Here is a 22,833-nt window from a genome sequence, read left to right as displayed (position 1 = left end):
ATATTCATAAACGACCTTCCTCAACACATCCAATCTGCACTATCCCCTTTGTATTTGCTGATGACACTAAATGTCTACTGGCAATCAGATCCACAGATGATATTGGTAAACTTCAAGGTGATGCCAATAGTACAGTTATGTGGAGCCACTCTTCATACTTATTATTTAACGAAGCCAAATTTGTGCATGTTCATTTTTGGGCTAAACCACCCTTTGATCTGGATACCACAACATACACAGTTAATGGAAGACCTATAAAGCAACTCTTACAACACAAGGATCTTGGTATCATTTTCTCCAGCAATCTCAACTGGACAGACCATTATAAAACTATCACTACTAAAGTATGTACAATTCTAGGCCTGATAAGACGTACATTTAGGGTCATTTGTATAGAAGCTGAAAGCAACTCTACATTTCCTTGGTTAGATCACAAATAATGTATTGCTCGCAAATATGGAGACTTCAGCTAGTTAGAGATATAATTACCCTGGAATGCATATGTGTCCAGCGTAGAGCTACTAAATTCATACTGAATGACTACATCTCATCTTATAAATCAAGGCTACAACAACTAAACTTATTACCGTTAATGTACTTCTATGAACTGAATGATTTAATGTTTTTGATCAAATCCTTGAACACACCAACAGACAACTCTGACATCAGAAATTATATTTCTTTCAACACCAACAGCACTGGATCTGGAAGCCACTTGAAACTACACCACCCTAGGACAGTATCCGTCACTCATCATCATTTCTACTTCAATCGGATTGTAAGACTTTGGAATCATCTACCTGTTATAAACTTATCCTTACCACCTTACATCATCAAACAAAAACTTATATCTATGGGACCATTTTACGGTTAACTTCAACTCTGTTCATTTCACCTCTTATGTCCATGCCGCTGATGCTCAAGACAACCAGTCTCTACCAATTTTCTCTCCCTTTAATTACTGGCACTGATCTGCAAGCTGGTATTAGGTGCATGGTTGCTCTACATGGTTATGTAATAAGTAATGGTTGTGGGGGGTGCGTTGCCTGATATGTGCGCACGATGCCCGGGGGCGAGTGCGTACATGTCGGCTCGGGCATCGTGCGCACATATCAGGTAATGCACGACTTACAGTGTTGCAACTAATATGTTACACTTCAAAGTAGCTTTTTAAGCTTTTGAGGGTGCTTTTTAAAGTAGTTCTAACCCTTTCAAGTTACTTTTACAGTAGTTTTAAGCTGCTAAATTCACGTTTAAGTTAAATGCCTTTGATGTGGTTGAAGGTGCCTTTAATGTGGTCTGGCATTTGTCCAGGTTCCTCTGTGGTGGTTGAATATATCATTATGGTTACCATATCAAAGCTTCACATTAGCTCTTACTATAACACTAGTACTTACTTTGTAAGGTTATCAAAATGTATAAGAAACCTTATCACCATGAGACAGTTTTGATTGTGGGATTCGGTTGGTCTCAATTGAGAGCCACAGGAGGGCTCAATTGTAGGCCACAGGAGATCACTGAAGCCCACAATGTAAAGTGGATGTTGCTCATATAGGTTTCATATACATTTTACTACAGTATTCAATAGTAAGAAGCATTAAAGCTGTACAGTTTGTGGAATGCAGTAATGAGTTGTCAGCAGTGTGACATCTAGATGTTGCACTGCTAAGTGTGCCACATCACATGTTGCACTGCTAAGTGTGCCACATCACATTTGTAGCATAAAGAATTCCTTTGATCTGAGGTGTGAAAGTGTTACATGTAATTGTAATGTTGTTAATTAATGTATAGCTGTATATTTCTGGCTGTGGGCACAGGTTGCCCACAGACCTTTGATGCGGGCTCCCTGTGTCAAAAAGTATTACTGTATTTCTATAATTATAAACCATTAAAAATAATGCTTTAGTGTCTGTTGTACACCATGCCTTGCTCCAAGATCACCCTGGTGCTCTTAGGGAGCAAGGCATTCCATCTGACCGATCTCGTCCTGGCGACATATACCACCCTGACCTTCATCTTGGTCGACCTGCCTATTTTGATCTCTCCGTCAGGAGTACCACTCAGTCTGCTGTCATATCTTCTGCTTCTTCTCAGGCTGGGGTGGCCGCTGCTGTTGGTGAGATAGCTAAGGACAACCAATACCAGGACATTGTAAATGATAATGGAGGAGATTTTATCCCTCTTGTATGTGAGACCTTTGGTGTTTGGTCACCATATGCCCTATCAATTTTAGGATCCATAGCTGACAGAACAACTGTTAGAAACGGTTTACCTAGAAAGTTTGCTAGGCACCAACTTCTCCAGCAACTGTCTGTGACTTTGTGGAGGTACAATGCAAAAATGATACTCCGCCAGTATTCACTTACTGCTGAGGACGAATTTCCTGACTTTGACATTGGTTAAGTTAAGTACGTATAGGTAGTAATAAGTATATAGTTAGGTAATAAGTAGTAGTATGTTGTAGTTTTCAATTCTTGTACGAGTTTCTAATTACCACACGTGAAAAAAAAAATATATATAAAAAAAAAAAATTTAAAATATTTCGTCGAAGGTAGCATCCGACGAAAATTAATTACGCGAAAAAGTTTTACCAACGTAATATTCGAGAAGTTGAATGAATTCGGTAAACTACCTTCTGGCCACCTGGATCGAGGCTTGGCCATTGGTGTGTCAAGCATATGTCTTTGCTGCAGTCTTTTAAAAACAAAGTTCTCCCTGATCCTAGGAGAGAGGGGTTCGTCTCGCTTCGTCTATTTCGCTGCACATTGGTAATGATGCCATTCCGTGATAGACAGCTACCACAGGACACATTAAATAAAGTATATATGTACAAATGTGCAAGTTGCATGGAATGAGCTTATACCACTCCAGTCCATTGCTTGATTTGTGACGGACAACTTCTAAATCTAGGGCGCAGCCTCCATGGAACGGAGATGCCACACTTCAGTTTCGCTGCTTGTCGTTCTGGTTCTCAAAAAATAGCCGTATAGAATTAATAAAGTTATGTAATTCATTGTTAAAAAATTTTCGTCGCTTGAGGACACCGGTGAAAATTTTTTAACACGAAAATTTATCTCGTGAAAATTTCTCGCAGCTTATATTTATAGAAATACGGTATTAATAAATAAATAAATCTCTGACTTAAAATATCACATCAGATCAATAAAAAATAGTGTGCATGACTATGACCTCCATTGCAGTCCATGGATGGCCTGACCGCTCAAAATCACTGGGCTCTGCAGCTGGCCTTGTATCAATAGAGTTTGGTTTGATAAATGCAAACCAAACCAAAATGCAAAATGGTGAGCATTAGCTATTACGTATGTCTATACAATATAGTAGTCTAGTCACTTCCACTTGATTGGCTTATGCCACTTGGCATTGTGCTTACTAGTTTTATGTTCACTGGTTTATAGACATTGGGTGACCTGCAGTTCGATTCCTGGGGTTGGAGGGATTTTTTTTTCCCCTTACTTTGGCCCCTTTTCTGTTACACCTTTCCAGCTACTGTAAGTCATTAAGTCTAATCCTTGAAACTAGGTTAGGTAATCCTGAGGCTGCAGCACATGTTGTTGTAGACCTTCAGTGCTGGTCACTATAAAGTGTTAATAATAATGTACAGTGTAGTGCTGCTGCTTATTGACATAAAAATATATATATATATTTTTAAATGTAGCTACTTGTGAAAAAACAAGGAAGATTCTGGCTAGCAGACTCTCGTAGCTACGTCACGTGCTACTGTTGCACTGTAATAAGTTCACCCACGCAATTAAGTCATCTGCGGTTTTATAGTAAGTTACTGAAAAAAAAAGAAATACCATAGATAGCATACGCTAACTACGTCCGTATCAGTCGAGGTATCAGTACACTGATTGAGTGTTGTCGTTACTTATGAGAAGCTGCTTAGACTCCTTCTACCTTGAAAAATCGTCTTAGTCAAATATAGCTAGCTCATCAGCATTTGTTTTGTACGTTTAGCCTGTCACGCCCTCGATTGTCGGAACTCGGTTGTGCCTACCAGCCGTGGAATCTCAACCGATAGAGAGTGTGCCTTGGAAGCTGGACCCCTATCGTGTTGTCTTGTAGTACCATTGAGCCTGTACTAGATGGGTACGTAGACCCACTTGGCGAATGTTGACAAACTCAGACAAGTGACAACTGGGTGAGATTCAGACCACAGCGAGGCCATAACTAAATGGACGTTCAACTAGCAGCTACAAAGCCTCACAGAAGGTCGTATTGCTGTCATCCTACTGAAACTGTGGACATAGCAATAGGAGAGTCTGGTGTTGAGGCTCTGCCACCAATCACCATCCCACAATTCTTTAAGAGAACATTTGACAAGATACCAAATGGGAAGGCGTTGTGTTGGAAGGACGACAAAGATGATACATGGCAGAGTATAACATATGCAGAATACAAGAAGCTCATCTACAATGTTGCCAAGTCTTTTCTGAAGGTACGTGCAGTATCATACCAGTAGACACTATAGGTACATGTTGTTGTGTGTAGCTTGGACTAGAACCTTACCATGCTGTTGGTATTCTGGGCTTCAACTCTGTGGAATGGTTTGCATCTAGTATAGGAGCAGTGTTTGCTGGGTATGAAGTAGTATTAGTAACAGAGTTAGCTACTAATGTGTTGACTATCATTAGGGGACTATCAACTGGTATATACACCACTAATAGTCCAGAGGCCTGTCACTACATTCTGGAGAACAGCAGAGCTAATATAGTAGTGGTGGACCACATACGGATGGATGTGATTCTTAAGGTATGGAACTACATAGTAGTGTTTTGATGTCTTTTGGTAGTTAAGCATGAAAATGATGAAAACCTCCAAATTACAAGTTTAATTAGCGTATAATGATAGACATAAATTTAATGTCCTAGTAAATATATTGATAGCAATAAGAATTCTTTTAGATACATCTCAACCATTTAAGTACACTGGATCCTCACTTATCTCAACTTCCATTATCTGAAACCCTCACATTATCTGAATGCCAATGGTGACTGTTCAATTAGAGTATTTTGTCACTAGTGTGTGTTCTATTAGAGTAATTGATCGGAGCCCTGTAAAGAAATTAATGTGCTGCAGTATCCATACTTTTGGCAAACTCTAGGATCAAAGGTCACATATACCTTTACTGCGTTATGCTTCATTATACACTTCACTCTTGTTTGTTGTTTCACATATTAGATTCGTAACAAGCTCCCTCACTTGAAGGCCATAGTTCAGTACAAGGGAGAACTCAGCAAGGACTATCCTGATACCTACACTGTATGATGTTGTATTGCTGTATATACAGTGGTTAATAATAGTGTGTGATTGAGTAGTTGTTTGTCTCCTTGTAGTGGGCAAAGTTTCTGGAACTGGGCAAGGACACAGAAGACTCTGTGATTGACAATATCATCAACAAACAACAACCAAATCAGTGTGCTGCCCTAGTGTACACAGTGAGTGTAATGTAGTTAATGCTTTACCAGGTATATATGTAGTGTCTTGTAACAGTCAGGGACTACTGGTAATCCTAAGGGAGTCATGTTAAGCCATGACAATGTGAGTCAACATTTCATGACCAATATATGCAAATTTAATAAATTTACAGCTCACCTGGATTGTCAGTTCTCGGCTTGAAAACAGCGACATGATATTTGGAAAGGAACGAGTTGTCAGCTACTTACCGTTATCCCATGTTGCTGCATTGGTAATACCATACTTTGTGTGGTCTGTACATGCATATATCCACATTTTATTAATAGTTATACTGCCTGGAATAAAATGTATTTTAAACTTACGCTGACACTAGCTGGACGTGCATGTTCTTATGTACTATATAGTTTACTGATGTACTGCTAACAGTGGCTGCTGGAATGACAGTATATTTTGCTCAACCTGATGCTCTGAAGGTCAGAACCCATCATGTAAGAATGTTATGATAACAGTACTGTTAGGGTTCTTTACTGGAAACTGTAAAAGAGGTACAGCCAACCATGTTCTTTGGAGTACCACGGTACATCATAATGGAGTTAGATACAAGAGTATAAAAGTGTTGTGTAGTGTATGGGAGAAGATGAAGGAGAGATTGGAGGAAACATTTACTCTCATCGGTGGACTTAAATCCAGGATGTTGTCATGGGGTAGAACTATTGGCATAGAAGGAAACAAGAATCTCTTGAATGGGTAAGACCATAATTTATTAGACACAATGTTTGGTCATCACTAGGGATGCGGCGATTATTCTGGCATGATTTCGGGCATAATAGGTATGTGTGGGAATCAGGAATTATGCTAGCATTTTGAGGTGATTATAAAGCTTTAACAGTAGGAAAATCTGTAGATTGAACAAATCCATTAAAAAAGATCGAGATACCCTAATAGAGCAGTCAAAAACTCTAATACAACAGTCACTGAATATTATTTACTCTAATAAAGCAGTCACATTGAAATAAAATACTCTGATACAGCAACCATCTAAAGAATTCAAGACTATTTGAAGCTTAAGCATCAATGAAAATGGTCTGATACAACAATAAACTGGCATTATTAGCCAATTATGATGGCATAATTTTGGGAATAATAGGAAATTCTCAAAAGCATAATAGGTGATTTCTTGAGCACTGCTCAAAAGCATAATGCTCAATTTTTGGAGCATAATAACCTCTTGCCTAGTCATCACATACATGTTCCCAGATTACCACCTCCTTGGGGATGGACAGTGGCTAATAGGTTGGTATTCAAGAGGATCCAGAGAATGGTGGGTCTTGATAAATGTAAGAACATGATTGTTGGAGCAGCACCAATTCATCCTGAGACATTTGAGTTCTTCATGAGTATAAATATCCCACTTAAGGAAGGTTATGGAATGACTGAGTGTAGTGGTTCTCATACTGTCAATGTTACTGGTCAATGGAGGATTGGGTCTTGTGGTAAGCCCATGAATGGAGTTGAGACAAAGATTGATAAACCTGATGGGAATGGTGATGGGGAGGTGAGGCTGTTTGTTAGTCAGTGCATGTACCCATCCCCTCTTGGTATTATTTCTCTGATATACTTTCACAAGCAGAGCAGGGTAAAGAAGGAGGGGAGGCAACATTGGCAATGAAGTTATGCAGTTAAACAACAAACATGAATGTCATTCATAGGGGTCTAGGGGCTTACCCCGAGGAAATTTTCTGGTTTTAGAAGCTCTGAGATACTGTTTTCATTGTGTTGTAGGTACATAAATAAGTACAGTAATTAATAGATAACCTAGAGTGGTTGACTGCATTACTAAAGTTAGGTGTGTGCCAATTATGCCAGCATACGTTCGAGCATAGTAGGTTAGCAAAAGCATCAAGCATTATGCCAGCAAAATAGGGGTGGTTATGAAAAACAAAAAAAACAGTTAAAATGTGCAACGTGTGCACTAGAGAAAGCAAAATAATAATGAACACACTACAGAGTATACCAAAAACATGTATTATTATTATATCGTGGTGCACTGTCCAGTAATAAGATTGAGATACATAGTCACTTTCTCTTACAACAATCAAAAAGTATTGATATACTCTAATAAAACAGTCAGCGTTTGAGCATAATCTTGATTTTGAAAGCATAATAGGCTTGATTTTTGAGAAAGCATACACATAAGCCAAAACATTTTACAAGGATTGACCAGTAAAAGCGAAGGGTGCTGTACATAAGCCTTATATTATGCTGGCATATATAGCAATACTTTATTCCTCCAGTCTTTAGGTTGGGCAATACTCACAAACTTTTACAGTACAGTCTCATGCTGACCAGTTAACTTCCTCTTGTGTATGCATAAAACAAAAATTCTAAGCAATGCTGAGAAATCACAATTTGCATGTGTTTAAGAAAAAACTCCCACTAGCTTATATATAAGTATTTTGAAGTACATAGTGGACATTTACCTGAACCTGTATTTCAGAGCAGGGACTTACCTCTTAGAGATTTTTCAGTATGGTTGCTTACTAATCTGGAATCTGTGTGATAAAAATGAGCTAGCTAAATTACTTAATTGGATAAGCCATGACTCCAATGTTTTTTTATGCCAGGATGTTTTGTGCAAAACTTGAATTATCGAATTACTAATTGGGGAAGTATAACTAGCGAGAGCCTTTACAAGCTTCCTCATTTGTTGGTATGATCAGCAGTGTCATGGTAAGCATGTTACAAATATTCTTTATTTGTTTGTTCTCTTCCATTTAATTTGGCCAAAGGGACTGACAGCAGTAAGAGAATAGAGACTATAGCTAAGGGTAGGCAAGGTGATGAAGATGAGGTATTCTCTGAGGAACAGACTAGCCATTCTTGTATAATACAACGAAACAATGAATATAATTTTGTATTATTGGAACCAATTTCATGCTACAGATGTCATTTATTAAATGACATGCACTGCTGTGCCTTGGCTTTATAAATTAGCCCAGATCTTCTAAAGTTTGACTTTCAGCTAATTGTGCTGTGTTTGATCTACAAAGTGATAGGATAATTAATATAATTATCTTATCCAGCATAACACAGGGTGGCATATGTTCTCCATACTAGTATTGTGCTGACAACATAATTGGCCACATCAAAACACTACCACTTTTAACAGACCACAACATTAAAACTTCAAGCAAAATGTCTCCATTTGCAGTCTCCAGTTTGCACTAAAAGTAATAATATTATAAAGTGAATGACTCTATTACTAAATATAAGTTTGTACCTACTCAATCTTTGTGTGGACACTGATGATCACATATCACACTGAGGGGTTATTGTGCTTGTGTAGTAGGATTTAATGTGTTGTGTAGATGTTATTTCGTGGGAGACACATTTTCATGGGCTACCTTGGTATGGAAGAGAAGACAAAGGAAACTATTGATGATGAAGGATGGTTACACTCTGGAGACATTGGCCGGCTAGACAAGGTCTTGAAAATGTTTAATAACTGCATGTTGTGGTATTATTTACTGTTTTATACAGGATGGTTTCTTGTACATCACTGGTCGTATCAAAGGTAACTGGTAAATGTGTGGAGGATTTGTATAGTGTGTGTTGTGTATAGAGCTGATCATAACAGCTGGTGGAGAGAATGTTCCTCCAGTGTACATTGAAGATTGTATCAAGACTGAAGTTCCCTTCCTGAGTAATGTGATGTTGATAGGAGATAAGAGGAAATACCTGACATGTCTATTGACACTGAAGGTAGACTTATAATAATGATCACCACACACAATAGCTTGTCATGCTAACCAAAAAGCTGGTTTGCCGCACCAGTGTGTTGCTAGCAGGAACAACAGTAACACGATTTTCATGTAAGCAGAATAATTTTTCCTGTAGAAACACCCTTTTAGTTTACATTTCTGTTTGAATCTCGTAGCACTGATAGGGCATGATGATGGGGTGTAGTGTGTAGTGGTTACTGTGATGTAGTGAACTCAGCCTCTTGCAGTAATGATCAGAGTCTTTGCACACACACTCATGCCCCACGTGGGCGTTATAACTATTGCAAATGTCTATACTAAAATTGAGCATTATTACTCCAGACATTTCTGAGATACAAGCTTTCAATACTTGTCTGACGATAATTTTTATCTCCTTACATCAAGTTAACAAACAATATTATGCATACAACAATTTATGGCTTCCTGAATTACAACTACTTTGTTAGAAAAGAAAAGTAGAACAGGTAAATGCAACTTTCAAAGCTGGTTAAAGGCCAACTTTGATTAATTATGCAAAAACAAGAAGTGATATCTGTACACACCAGCCAGCAGATACGTGTGCTATTACATGTAAGTTTTTAATGGAATGGTATGGTTGCTTATATATGGTAAAAATATCCAAGTTAGAACTGTTATCTATAAGATAGGGTGGTAGATAACTGCCAGCAGTGGTTCAGTAGTTAAGTTTGGGTGAGGAGGAACCTATGGTTTGAATTTTATGCAGACATTTTTAAACTCTGGGGTGACTGTTCTATTAGAGTATCTTGGCCCACAATTTATTTGGATTTTTCCTTGTAGTATATAGCTCTTATTTTTAGGTTTCTTTTAAACCACTAAAATGTACTGCAAACAATTTTCAAGTTATTTCATATTGGCCTTTCATGCAAATGATTATATGTAGATGCTCATAGGACTTGTTCTGTACTTTTGGGATGTAATTTCATGCTCTTTTTGTGTTCCAAACATTATTATGTATGGTGGGAAACATTACTGCAAATAGCCCAAATTTGAAAAGGAACCACAAAGCTATATATGCGTGAGCTGTGATGCACTGGCTGTTTTGGCTGCATGACACACTACTGTGTGTCATGATAGGAAATTTGAGAGTATACTAGTCTTTAGTAAGAAGCTGGTACAGTGTAGTATTGTTCCTGTACATAGTGTGTTGTGGATCCTGATACTGGAGAAGCCACAGATGACCTTCAACCACAAGTGATTGAGATGTTTAAAGAGTTAGGTTGTAAGTGTACAATAGTGTCACAAGTGATAGAGACAGAGGACAAGGCAGTGTTCAAGGCCATCCAGGATGGTATTGATAGTTATAACACAAACCAAAGCATATCTAATGCTCAAAAAGTAGTTAGTATAAACCTTGTTTATGACATAACTTGATGTGGTATGCTACCAGGTACAGAAATGGAAGTTACTCAAAACAGATTTCAGCATTCCTGGGGGAGAACTAGGTGTGTATCTAAATGACATCATTCCAACATATTGTAACGTACTGTATTGCCTTAAATTATGACCAATCCATTGCAAACGGCTGGTCCTATTTAGTTGCTAGGAGTTAGTTTAAAGCATGACAGCAAAAATAAATGCTGGGTTTTGAATAAATGATTAGTCTTAAATGAACACTTTTATTAGTATTATGGCAATACAAGTCTCCCAAATGTAAAATACTTGTGATGTCATTTCAGAAACGTCTTGTTACTAGTGATCCATACAGGTCCTACACTAAAGCTAAGAAGACCAGTAGTGACTACAAAATATGCTGAACTAATTGAATTACTTTATTTAGATAGTCATTTATAATTTTTCTTCAGATGTTAATTATTTAATAAACTTTAACCCTTTTTTGTTCTACAGATTTGTCCTATATGTGCGTCTTCATAATATGGATTACAGGTGATATACCCTGTACTAACACAAGTAAATACTTTGGTTGGATGCACTTATTAGGGCACATATAGCCCCAACTTAAAAATATTACAACTTGAATTATCTGTTTAAACCAGAAAACCACCACATAGAGGTTACATAACATAGCTGGTATGATATGTCAGTTGTTAGTTATTTATATTTGTGACAGAGTTCTCAGTACTTACATGTAGTCTTAACTGCATTTTTACAATAATTATGTTATCTATCTGATAGTTATGAACAAGACAAACCGGCAATATTGTTCAACCTATCAGCCATTTATAACTGCTGTAGTGGAACTGGTTTTTCAGTTTGAAGAAACTGATGGAAAACCTGAATAGTATAGCACCATTTAGGACAATGAAATAATGCTATGTTTATTTAGCTGTTGTACCTGTGTTCCAATTTGTACGTAAAACTCCTTGAATTTCATCCGTGCGTATAAGCTATACCATCATAATAGATCTCAAGGTATGTATATATGCCATTTATCCATTCCTTTCCTATACTGATTGACTACATGGTAAAAAGCTGTCAGATCACCTAGTATCTGGCCCACATAATATAATAATAATTAATTTTTTTTTGTTATATAAACATACTGGTTTGAAATATACATATCACAGCAATATCACTAATGTGAGTTTTAAAATAATTATTGCATGGCTACAGAAATCCTGTGAAGCAGACAGTGAAAGTTGTAAAACCTTGAATAGAAATGTTTAAGCATAAATATGTATACATACAGAATTGTTTTCTTAATCATTTTACACTTCGTTTATTCTGTTTTAAGTTACTTCTGAATCACCTGACATGCCCATGCATCAAGGGTGGCCCCAGGAATTTTCGTGACTGGTTTCCAAACTTTTGCTATACGCAAATTTAAATCTAGGAGGGTATGGGGCAAGATTTTCCAGGAAATTGTGTAATTTGAAATTGAATCTGGTAGCAATATTGACAGTTCAAATATATAATTATGAATTATGTTAGGTCTAATGTAGGCTGCTTAATTGTGCTTGCTTCTGGTACAGTATCAGGTGCAGACTAAAGAGTTAAGGGACAGAGCAAATTTGACATTTGAAGCATACAACAGACATGGATGTTGTTCTGGGGGTCTTGGGGCATGCCCCCACGAAGATTTTCAGATTTTAACACTCTGTTATAAGATTTTGGACTATTTTTTACTGTCGGCACAGGTAAATAAATTAGCTAGCTAGCTACTTACAGTTCTTAAGAGAAATATAAAATGTGGCTGTTCTATTAGAGTGGTTGACTGCTCTATTAGAGTATTTCAATCTGAACTTTCGTACCATTGCAAATCACTGTAAAATATAATTTTGATTACCTTAATACACTTGACCAGTTTCTGGAAACCTCAGAAACCCCCTAGATCCACCCCTGCTGCATAATATAGTATTTGTACCTGCATGACCATATACATGTGCATGTGGAGTCTGTTGAGAAATACATTCTGAATGTCAAAAATCTTTCATCTGCAGCACCATCCCATGGGCACATGCATGCACTTTACTAACTTATTGCCTGCTAGGGTTTTTTTGCAAATTAAAATGCATGTAGTTCTTTGTATGCCATTCTATATTATGGCAATAGGCTCATAACTGAACTATTCATGATTGTCACAGCTCTTGATCAATGTGAGACACTTACACTGTTAAAATGAAAAGTAACCAAAGAGTTCCCATAATAGGGAGGATTTTATACCCCTGGAGAGTAACCATTACTCTAAAGGAGTAACACATGCTCTGAAGGTGGTGTCACTTACTCTTCAGAGTGTTGGTTACGGCTACAGGGGTGTTAAATCCTCCCTACCTTGGGAACTCTTTAGAGTGGTGGTTACTAATATAGTGTAGTTTTTAAATATTATTGTCCATAAAAAATCAGTCCTGAAAATAAAACACTTTTGGCTTCTATGCAAGGAGCACACAGCCCTCCCAGTCTCCCTGCTCCATATATACTGGGCCTGGTGCATGCCATTGGATCCACCTATGCAAGAACTTCATGAATGCTCTTCTCGGCTCTTCTAGAACCTCAGCTGTCTTTTTGAACAAGTACATGATTGTTGCAATGGAGCAGCACCAATTCATCCTGAATTCTTCATGAATATAAATATCCAATTTATAGAAAAGTATAGCGGTTCTCATACTGTCAATGTTACTGGCTAATGGAGGATTGGGTCTTGTCATAAGCCTATAAATGGAGATGAGACAAAGGTTGATCAGAAGAGCAGGCCAAAGAGAATTAAGGAGGGAGAGGGGAGGAGGGGCATATACCTTCAGGAAAATTCCTAAATTTAGAAGCTCTAATATGTTGTTTCACTGTGTTGTTGTAGGTACATAAATAATTACTTATAGCATTAAGAATCTAACCAATTCTGAGTGCATGGCAGAGGCAATCAGTGCCCTACTAAAAAAAGATAACTATATATAGCCTATAGGCCTGTGTAATTATGCTAGCATGCATCCTTTTGAGCACATAAACATCAAACGTTATATGCCAGCAAAATAGGGACGGTTATGAAAAATAGTTAGCTAAATGTGTGCAACACCAACAAAGCAATAGCTAATTATAATGGACACACTACAGAGTATTATTGCATTTTTTTTTTTTAAATTTCAAAAAGCACTTAATATTATATTAATTGTTTTTTGGCTAATCAAATGGTACTACCGTACCATTTAAGTAAGGCTGGATCGTGGTGAAAATTTCGCACGCCGCCAAAAATTCTGCCTTTAAAAATCATCGTAGAGACAGTTTACGCAACGAAATTCACCTTTACAGAATAGTACTAGTCCATATAATATACAATACAGCATTAAACATAATAAAACACATACAGGTAAAAACTGTGTGTATGTTGTGTACCTATCTATCTATCTATCTACAGAGGTTCTAAAAGGATAGTTATAAAAACCGGAATCGAAACGGGAAACGAAATCACCCTAAAAAAATCACCCTACAGTGTATTTTTTTCACAAAGTAATTTCAATATTCTTCACAACCAATAAATAACAAGAACAACAAATTAAAAGTAACAAAAAAAAAACAAAAACAATAAGAGTTACTGCTTTAATGATGGGAGGGAGTCTTGATTCTGCTTGAATGAGGTCAATTGGTGCTGATCCTAAAGAGTGGTCAAAGGACCCCTTTGAGGATCTAGAACCCCTCAGACATCTAATTGCTGACCTCAGAAGTGAAAAAGACAAGCAGCACCGGATCCACCCCATTACAACAGCATAATTTGAGTCCCATTTATCTGATAGCAAGGAAGCAAGACGTTTGTAAAACATGGTTGCTTCGTTAGCCATTCCTCCTGTGGCTGAAAAAATTAAAGGAGTAAAGGAACTCTGTTCAACTTCACGTATGCGAGCTTCGTAAGAACGCTTCTTACACAATTCATGTTTTCTGTAAATGGCACTGGCACTGGTGGTACGATTACTAGAAGCGTGTGGGTTAAAGACTTTAACATCAATGTAAGTTTTCTCACAACGGCCACCCCAAAAACCATTGGCTGAAATATCTAGTCGAGCACCATCTTCGATGTTTGATGAGGCTAAGGTGAACTGCTCACCTGTAATAGTGTAGTGGAGGACAATCACTATATTATGCACAGTTACACTATAATATATGCACGCACTGTTCATGCATCAAGCAAGACTCCAGGTGGCAGATTTCTCTGCACGGCGCTTATCGATTAGAGTTATCAAACGCCTGCTCCTATCCGAAGGGTCTGGGGGACTCTACAATCATAGATATACTAACCCCAGGTACCTGGGGTTAGTATATCTATGCTACAATCGAGCCATTACCAAAAATACATGATCATGGGACATGTGGAGAGACACTTTGAGAATATACTACAATCATACGGGATAAAAACTTTAACGTAACACTCCTGACAAGTATAGAGACCTTTTGTTTTACTATAGGGTAAAAATTGTCTGCTACATAGTAATTTTTAAGGCTTTGCAATAAAAATTAGTTAATGTCAGTCCTTTAATTTGGTTTTTCTCAATTTAATAGGTTTTGCTTTTTCTATGTAGTTTTACATTGGCACGACTTTGTGATTGCGTCCTACACTTACGAAAGTAGTTAGCAAATTTCTATATATATCAAACAAAGGAGAGTCATTTCAGTAGTGTGTAACAGTAATAATTTGTTTGAGTTTGCAATGGTTTAAAGCGGTTTTTAATTAATTGTTGTTTTTGTATACACGCTCATACGTACATACATTATTAAGCTGTATGCATTACAGTATCTCACCATGAATTATCTTCACTACACAAAGCTGCTTCACGATCGAAACACCCTAAAATATTAGAATACAAATGTAAATAGTCTAAATCACACTAAATTAAAAACAGAACACAACGAAATATAAATATAATAAGGGGGAAAAGGTATTAAATAGCCATGCTAACCAGTTGTAGGACACACTGTATCAAGAAACGTGGGATGCAAAGTGCGTGGGCGGGCGGAAAATTAATCTTACATTCCGCGAATCACTAATGCTGGCTGATTGGACAATAAATACACGCACCATTACTTGAGCTATTTCATAAAGCTTCAATGCTGCTTGAATTAACAACGTTGGCGTTGGTGTTGGCGTTCACCCCACCCACCCACCACCATGGTCAACATTCCGTATATTGAGAAGTAAAAATAAAAGTATAAAATAAAGGATTTTTAGATTAACTGTTGCTATGAACAAAATAGTATGGTTGCAAACACTCACATACACACACACACTGTACAACACAGTGGTTGCTACTTATAGTGCTTTAATAGTGTTAATAGCCTGTGGTTAATTAACGTGGTTAGCCACAAAGTTTTAGCTATGCTATGGAATGTAACTTAGGTTGGATATACAAAGTTAAAGATAATGGTAGAGTACAAACAAATCAGACTGTAATGGTGTGCGCTATATTAGGGTGTTTCGTGTACAAATGCACATGACCATATTTACACAGAGTTGTTTGGTAATGCTACAATAAAAAAGTTCTGTGCTTGGGTAGGTGAGCGTTGATTGTCACTTTCATAAGAGGTGTGCCATAATAGCCACAGGTGGCTTCATCCCTCTCTTAAAGGCATGGCTTCAGACTCGTCGACCCACTCAGTGCAGCCAATCATTACCGATAAGAGCGTATTCACGAAGAAATTACAGACAAGGCGCTTAAAATACGTGTGGTAAGAAGCCCAATGCTACAATACAAAAATATCATGTTTTCGTTCTTTCCACCAGACCTGGTACAGCAGCAGCCAATTCGTGGCTATGTGGTTATCACCAATAGAGTAATAGCATACTAGAAGTACAACCTCGTAGCTGGTCTACTTTCTGATACCCAGGCCTCCTTTCGATTAGGAGGCCTGGGGTTACGTGAATCTGTTTTTTCTGCTTCACCTGCATTTTTGGGTTCATGTAACAGTGTTCGTGAATTAGCCTCCACCCTTCTTTCTGTTGATATTAATCAGCTCAGTTTCCCTAATGAGGAGGATACTGCCACCATACTTTCTGAATCAGGTATTTCCAGTGGTTATTTGCTTTTCTCAGCCTCTCAGAAGGACCTGCAAGCTACATTAGACAAACATTTATTGGATGACTTATTTGCATCCTTTGGCATTCGCGATCAAGCTCGTTTGACTGCTTTGTCACACCCTTCTGGCACAAGTAGTGGCTGGCTCAAAGCTATTCCTCGAGTCAGTCTGGGTTTGGCTATCCCTGGGCCTGAATTTGTTATTGGATTACGTATATGGTTGGGTGTTTCTTTGTTTCCACTCTCTCCTTTGTGTACCTGTCTTTCTACCATCGATAACTATGGTGACCATCTGTTAGGTTGCTCTCAAGGCCCAATGAGAATATGTCGACATGATGCTCTGGTAATTTATAATGCCCTTTCACAGGATCACCCTGGGGTTCTTAGGGAACAGAGAGCTTCTTATGATGATGGGTTGCGCCCTGGTGATGTTTTTCATCCTGACTTCCAGCATGGTCGTCCAGCTTACTTCGATGTCTCCATACGCTGCACCACTCAGCCTGCTTTTATCTCCTCCTGTGCTTCATGTGCTGGGGTGGCTGCTGCTGCTGGAGAGGTTACCAAGGATGAGAAGCATTTGGCAGCTATGGAGAAGGTGGGGTCAGATTTCATTCCATTAGTTGTGGAAACATTTGGAGTTTGGACACTTTTGCTCTAAAAACTTTACAGAATATAGCTGACCTTACCACTCCTCGCAGCGGTGTCCTTCGGAAAGTTGCTAGAAAGAACTTGCTACAACAACTGTCTGTGCAACTGTGGTCCAACAATGCTAAGATGATCTTGAGGTACTGGGCCCTTCAGGGCTTGGATGATGATGACAATCCCCTTTTCCCCTAGTAATAGTTTTCTAGCTGTAGTTTATGTAGTTGTAATAGTTGTTTGTAATTGTAAAAAAAAACAAAAAAACTTTCTGATATCACAATAGAACGCCCCATCTGCTCGCCCACGCACGTCACGATATAGTCTGGCACTCCCGACCCTTTTACGCCACTCGCTTTTTGATTAGTTGGGTGGCGCTCGCTGTAAAAGGGTCTGGTCACAACCGCATACCAAACTTGTACAGCTGGAATTGAATCACGCGGGTTTTGTCATGGTAACGCTTTAGAATTATTGCTTTGAATCTCGCTTCGAGTTTGACAGCACTGTCAGAGGCGCACTTCATGTAGCCAAGCTTCTGTATACAATTGATAACAGTGTACCCCGTCCTCTTCCAAGTAAGACCATGCATAGTTACCGTAGATACGATACCCTCTGGGCAATAGTATCCATGGTTCTACTCTTTACGCGCTGAATGTTTAGTTTAATTACAAATGCTGCGATTTGATTGGAGTGTACACAAGTTTAGTATGCGGTTGTGGCCAGACCCTTTTACAGCGAACGCCGCCCAACTAATCAAAAAGCGAGCGGCGTAAAAGCATTGGCAGCGCCAGACTAGTCACGATACGGCGGGTACCGTGGTGAATATTTCAAAACAGACCAGCTACTCCATTGTGCTTCTAGCATGTCATTATCCATTAATAGACCGTTGCCATACTGCCACGAATTGGTTTTCTCTCTACCTCTGGTGTCAACCGACAGTCTAAGGGCCAAAACGAAACAATTCTTCCGCGTGTCTTTTCACCACCACAAATGCACTGAACAGCCACTTAATGGAAGTTTGCCGTAGTCGCCTATCAATGGAGAATAAAGTACTACAAGGATATAAGTGTAATTAGTATAGTTTCTGAAAAAATGACCAAGGAGCCCGCCAAGTCGCTACACAAGATGAAGCGTTCCACTGCTGCATCAGGAAGTAGACCAGCTACGAGTTCATGCTTCTAGTATGCTGTTATCCATTCATAGGTGGCTACCACATAATCACGAAATAGCTGCTCCTGTACAAGGTCTTTTAGAAAGAACGAAGACGCAATTATTTTCTATTGCACCATTGGGGCTTTATGCACACGTCTCAAATAAACGCCGCAAGTGTCTTAAATAAACGCCGCATTTGTGACGTCACGTGAATACGCTCTATTAAAAATGGTTTGTTATGATCAAGTAGTTATTCCCAGTCACTCCTCTTATGAAAGTGGTAAGGGACAATCAACGCTCACCTACCCAAGCACAGAACTTCTCTATTGTAGAGTCCACATACCCTTCGGATAAGAGCAGGCGTTTGATATCTCTAATCGATAAGTGCCGTGCAGAGAAATCTGCCACCTGGAGTCTTGCTTGATGCATAAACAGGTAGTGCGTGCATATATTATAGTGTAACCGTGCATAATGGATGTTGAACTTCCTTAAACGTCATCTTAGTAAGTGTTCATCACATGTCAAGGCATCTGTTTATCTACTTATGGTTCGACCAGTAATGGAGTATGCAAGCGTTGTCTGGGACCCATACTATCAGACTCAGATATCAATCTTAGAAAAGGTTCAGAGGCGTGCAGCTAGATGGGTTCTATCTGACTACAGTAGTGTTAGAGTGCTATGCTGCTGGAACAGCTCATGCAACTGGTTACCCCTAGTGAAGAGAAGGAAGCAACAGAGGCTTAATTTGTTATGCATGGAGAAATTGGCTTATCTTTACCAGAATACACTCATTTCACCACCAGACACACTAGACATCATCATCCATTTCACTTGATTGTACCACCAACAAACACCACCACCTACATTATTATTATTATTATTATTATTACTACTAGGACTGCGTCACATACAACCAAGTACATACACCAACGTGACAGCCCCCTGGTGAGGCTATTAGGTGGTGAAGGCACGATCCCCAAATCAACTCAATATGTCAAAGTAGTGACAGATACAACACAATAGTGGCATCGTAACTAAAGGCCACCAGTAGCTAAAGTGCTAGTACATCATTGGTGTAGTAATGGCACAGTGATGTGTACACAGTATATGCATACAAAACCTACAGGAGATGCACAATATTGTAGGAGTATACAAGCCAGGTGAACCAGATAAAGGAAGACAGCCAAGCCAGCCAGAGCCTAGTAAGCTAGGTAAAGGCAAAATGTACAATAATACAAGAAAACATTTAAAACATACCACGCTCTTACAAAACATTAGTACAAACAGACACCAAACCAACCAGAGCCTAGCAAGCCAGAAAAAATATAGTAAAATACAAGACATATGTACATTACAATACAAACAAACATACCTGTCCTTGTGCAGCTGGCATGTCAAACCTATTCATCAGGTGTATGGGGTGCCATTTGTCTCAAAATCCCAAAAATTGAGATCTAAACCAAATATTGTTGATATTTACTAAACATCGACGACATTTAGCTAAATATCGACGACATTTGCTAAACATCGACGACATTTATTAAACATCGACGACATTTGCTAAACATCGATGACATTTACTAAACATCGACGACATTTAGCTAAATATCGACGACATTTACTAAACATCGACGGCATTTACTAAACATCGACGACATTTGCTAAACATTGATGACATTTGCTAAACATCGACGATATTCAGCAACTCAGCTGCTTTCGCGTTTTAATTTTCTGCGGATCCTTTACTATAATAATATTATAGGCGCGTACAATACTAATAATTTCCGATTAGCTGCTTGCGACTGTAGATGAATCATCTGTGGTACTACGTGACTCATTAGGCATTCGGACCTCCTTTAATGCTGCGCATCTGTTAAGGTTAATGTTGCTGTGTTGGCGACGAGTTGGACTGAGAGGAAGGAACTCATCTGTGAGGATACGAAGTATGGGGTTAGCCTCTAAAGCTGTAAATGTGACAGCATGTACACTGCACGTTTTTCGCTTTTCAATGTTCCAGTGACAGAACTCAGTCTGGCAGAAACAGACTCTCACGTGAACGAGGGGTAGTTGGTAAAATGCGGATTTCCGGAATTCCGCGCGGAATTCCGGAATTATGGGGGAGGCAATTTTATAAAATCCAGATCGAAATACTCTAATAGAACACACACCCATATTCTAATAGAGCACAAGCAATTTATGTGATTGTTGTTCCTGGTGTTGAACTATGCCTTCCCTCAATGGCTGGATACTGTAACAGCACAGCGCCCACAACACCGCTGTAACAAGCCGCCCAGACTCAAGCGGTGCAAGTTAGTGCTTCCTCAGGAAGTTACCATGCTCGACGGCCGTGTACTTAGTTAAATTACTGGCAGCCGAATATAGCTACGCTGAGTTACTCATTGCACACCATGGCATACCTTTGTTTCTTCGGTACTGGTTCCTCCTCTTCTTCGCTGCTGCAGTCATCTACTTCTAACGTTTCATCCATTTCTAACGACCGAGGATAACGTTTTTTCGACGCTGGTTCCTTCTCTTCTTCCCCACTGCTGCAGTCATCTATTTCAAACTTAGCTTCCATTTCGAACAATTGAGAATAGCGTTTCTTCGACGATGGTTCCTTCTCTTCTTCTTGGCTGCTGCTGCTGTCACCTACTTCTAACGCAGCGTCCATTACATAGTAACGAGCGAGAATATTAAATACCACAAAATGACTCGTTTTGAAATCACGTGATAACATTAATGGACGCGGAATTCCGTAACGGAATTCCGGAAATCCGATTTTTACCAACTACCTGAACGAGGGTCTAGAGACTCTATAGCATACAGGATTTGTGCACAATGACAGCTACATACTTTAATTTGTGCATGCGTGGTGTATGTTGGGTTGCCTTGTGTGGCCAGACCAATTGGGTAGGGAGAAGAAGGGATCTAGTACAGTTCAAATCTTGGTTTATACTGGTCTTGACACTATACCATTTACATGTACTGTTATTACATGGCAATTTAAGTTAGCTGTTTCATGGGCTTGACTGACCCAGGTGAATAACCACCTAACATATTTTCAAAACCTAGCTCAAAAATGCACTATATGTATATGGCTGCAAATGAGTTGCTGTCTCATTGATACCATACCCCATTCTTGTATTTTGTTTTTACACTTTTATATGCCGACTTTTAAAAATGTGTATGCATCACTTCGTGTACTTTACCTACACTGCTGTACCATACGCAAGGAAATTTTGACGCAAGAAAAATTTGACGAATTCACATTTCAGCAGATTTGATAAATAAAATGTTGACGAAATCAAAAAATTATAGACAAAACCTGTATTTGTAAAGACATTTGACGAACTTAAGTTTGATGAATTTAATTGATTCGTCAATTTTGTTAAATTTTTCTATTGTCAAAATTTCCTTGCGTACGGTATGCAAGATGACTAATGTACTGTGAATGCTAGCTAGCTATTGGCCTTCTTATTCCAAAGATACCTATCTGTACGTGTCTTAATACGTTACAACAGACAGTCATCTGCAAATTAGGTGACAAGTAGATTTAATACAGCTGGGAAAGTCATTTATAAAAACAAGAACAGTAAGGGGCCCATTACAGAGCACTGAGGTACTCCACTGGTAACGTTGACAGCTTCTGAAATAGAACCATCACAAAAAAACTTACTATTTACAGTTGGTTAAAAAAGACCAAATACAGCTAATTGTCTCTCTGGTAATTCCATAGTACCTTAACTTTAACAGTAAGAGTTTATGGGAAACCTTGTCGAATGCCTTGCTGAAATCCAGCAGTATGCAATCAGTTTGTGCTTTGTCATTTAAACTGGATGCTAAGTCATGGACAGTTAATAGTAGTTGAAGATCAGCAGAATGTTTTTGGTGGAAACCAAACTGATTGGTTGAGAGGATATTGTTACACTCTAAATGCCCCATCACATGCAATTAAATAATGTGCTTGAGAGCTGACTGTTTTATTAGAACTGTGACTGCTGTATTAGAGTAAGCGACTGCTGTATTAAAGTATATCAAATCAGCCCAAAACTGTAAAAATAAGAGTACTGTGCATTTGATATCAAATGCAGCATTATGCACAGTGTGTTCATATTTTGCTGCACGTATTTCTTACATTCACATTGCTTTAGAATCTTGTATTATTTGCTGGCATAATACTTGATGTTTTTGCTAGCCTGTTAATATACAATCATGCCAACATAATTGGCACAAGCACATTAATTTTTAAAAGATATTAGCGTTTATAAAATACAAGTGCACCTGTAGCTTCTATAGCAGTACCTTCCTATTGTAGTTACTACACAGTAAAAAGAAAGTGTTCGAGCACC

General features: G+C 38.5%; 1 protein-coding gene across 1 annotated transcript; it reads left to right on the top strand.

Moving 5' to 3' along the window:
• The first annotated feature begins 3,796 nt into the window (after positions 1-3,796).
• On the top strand, positions 3,797-11,069 carry LOC136238754 (long-chain-fatty-acid--CoA ligase ACSBG2-like). Its single transcript, XM_066029337.1, has 17 exons — positions 3,797-4,459; positions 4,513-4,601; positions 4,656-4,773; positions 5,203-5,283; positions 5,358-5,459; positions 5,515-5,562; positions 5,612-5,710; positions 5,844-5,912; positions 5,958-6,016; positions 6,064-6,186; positions 6,697-6,994; positions 8,808-8,924; positions 8,980-9,013; positions 9,062-9,201; positions 10,383-10,577; positions 10,630-10,684; positions 10,948-11,069. The coding sequence occupies exons 1-17, from the start codon at positions 4,196-4,198 to the stop codon at positions 11,031-11,033; spliced, it is 1,977 nt and encodes a 658-aa protein (XP_065885409.1). The 5' UTR covers positions 3,797-4,195; the 3' UTR covers positions 11,034-11,069.
• Positions 11,070-22,833: the final 11,764 nt, after the last annotated feature.

This window comes from Dysidea avara, chromosome 11 (assembly GCF_963678975.1).
Source record: "Dysidea avara chromosome 11, odDysAvar1.4, whole genome shotgun sequence".
NCBI lineage: Eukaryota > Metazoa > Porifera > Demospongiae > Dictyoceratida > Dysideidae > Dysidea > Dysidea avara.
This window is presented reverse-complemented; position numbering and strand designations above follow the sequence as displayed.

Excerpts from the sequence above, each read along its gene's own strand:
- LOC136238754 (XM_066029337.1), top strand. The coding sequence starts at position 4,196 with ATGGACGTTCAACTAGCAGCTACAAAGCCTCACAGAAGGTCGTATTGC. Across the intron at positions 6,017-6,063 it reads ATGTTCTTTGGAGTACCACG|TGTATGGGAGAAGATGAAGG; the intron begins GTACATCATAAT and ends AGTGTTGTGTAG. Across the intron at positions 6,187-6,696 it reads AACAAGAATCTCTTGAATGG|ATTACCACCTCCTTGGGGAT; the intron begins GTAAGACCATAA and ends ACATGTTCCCAG.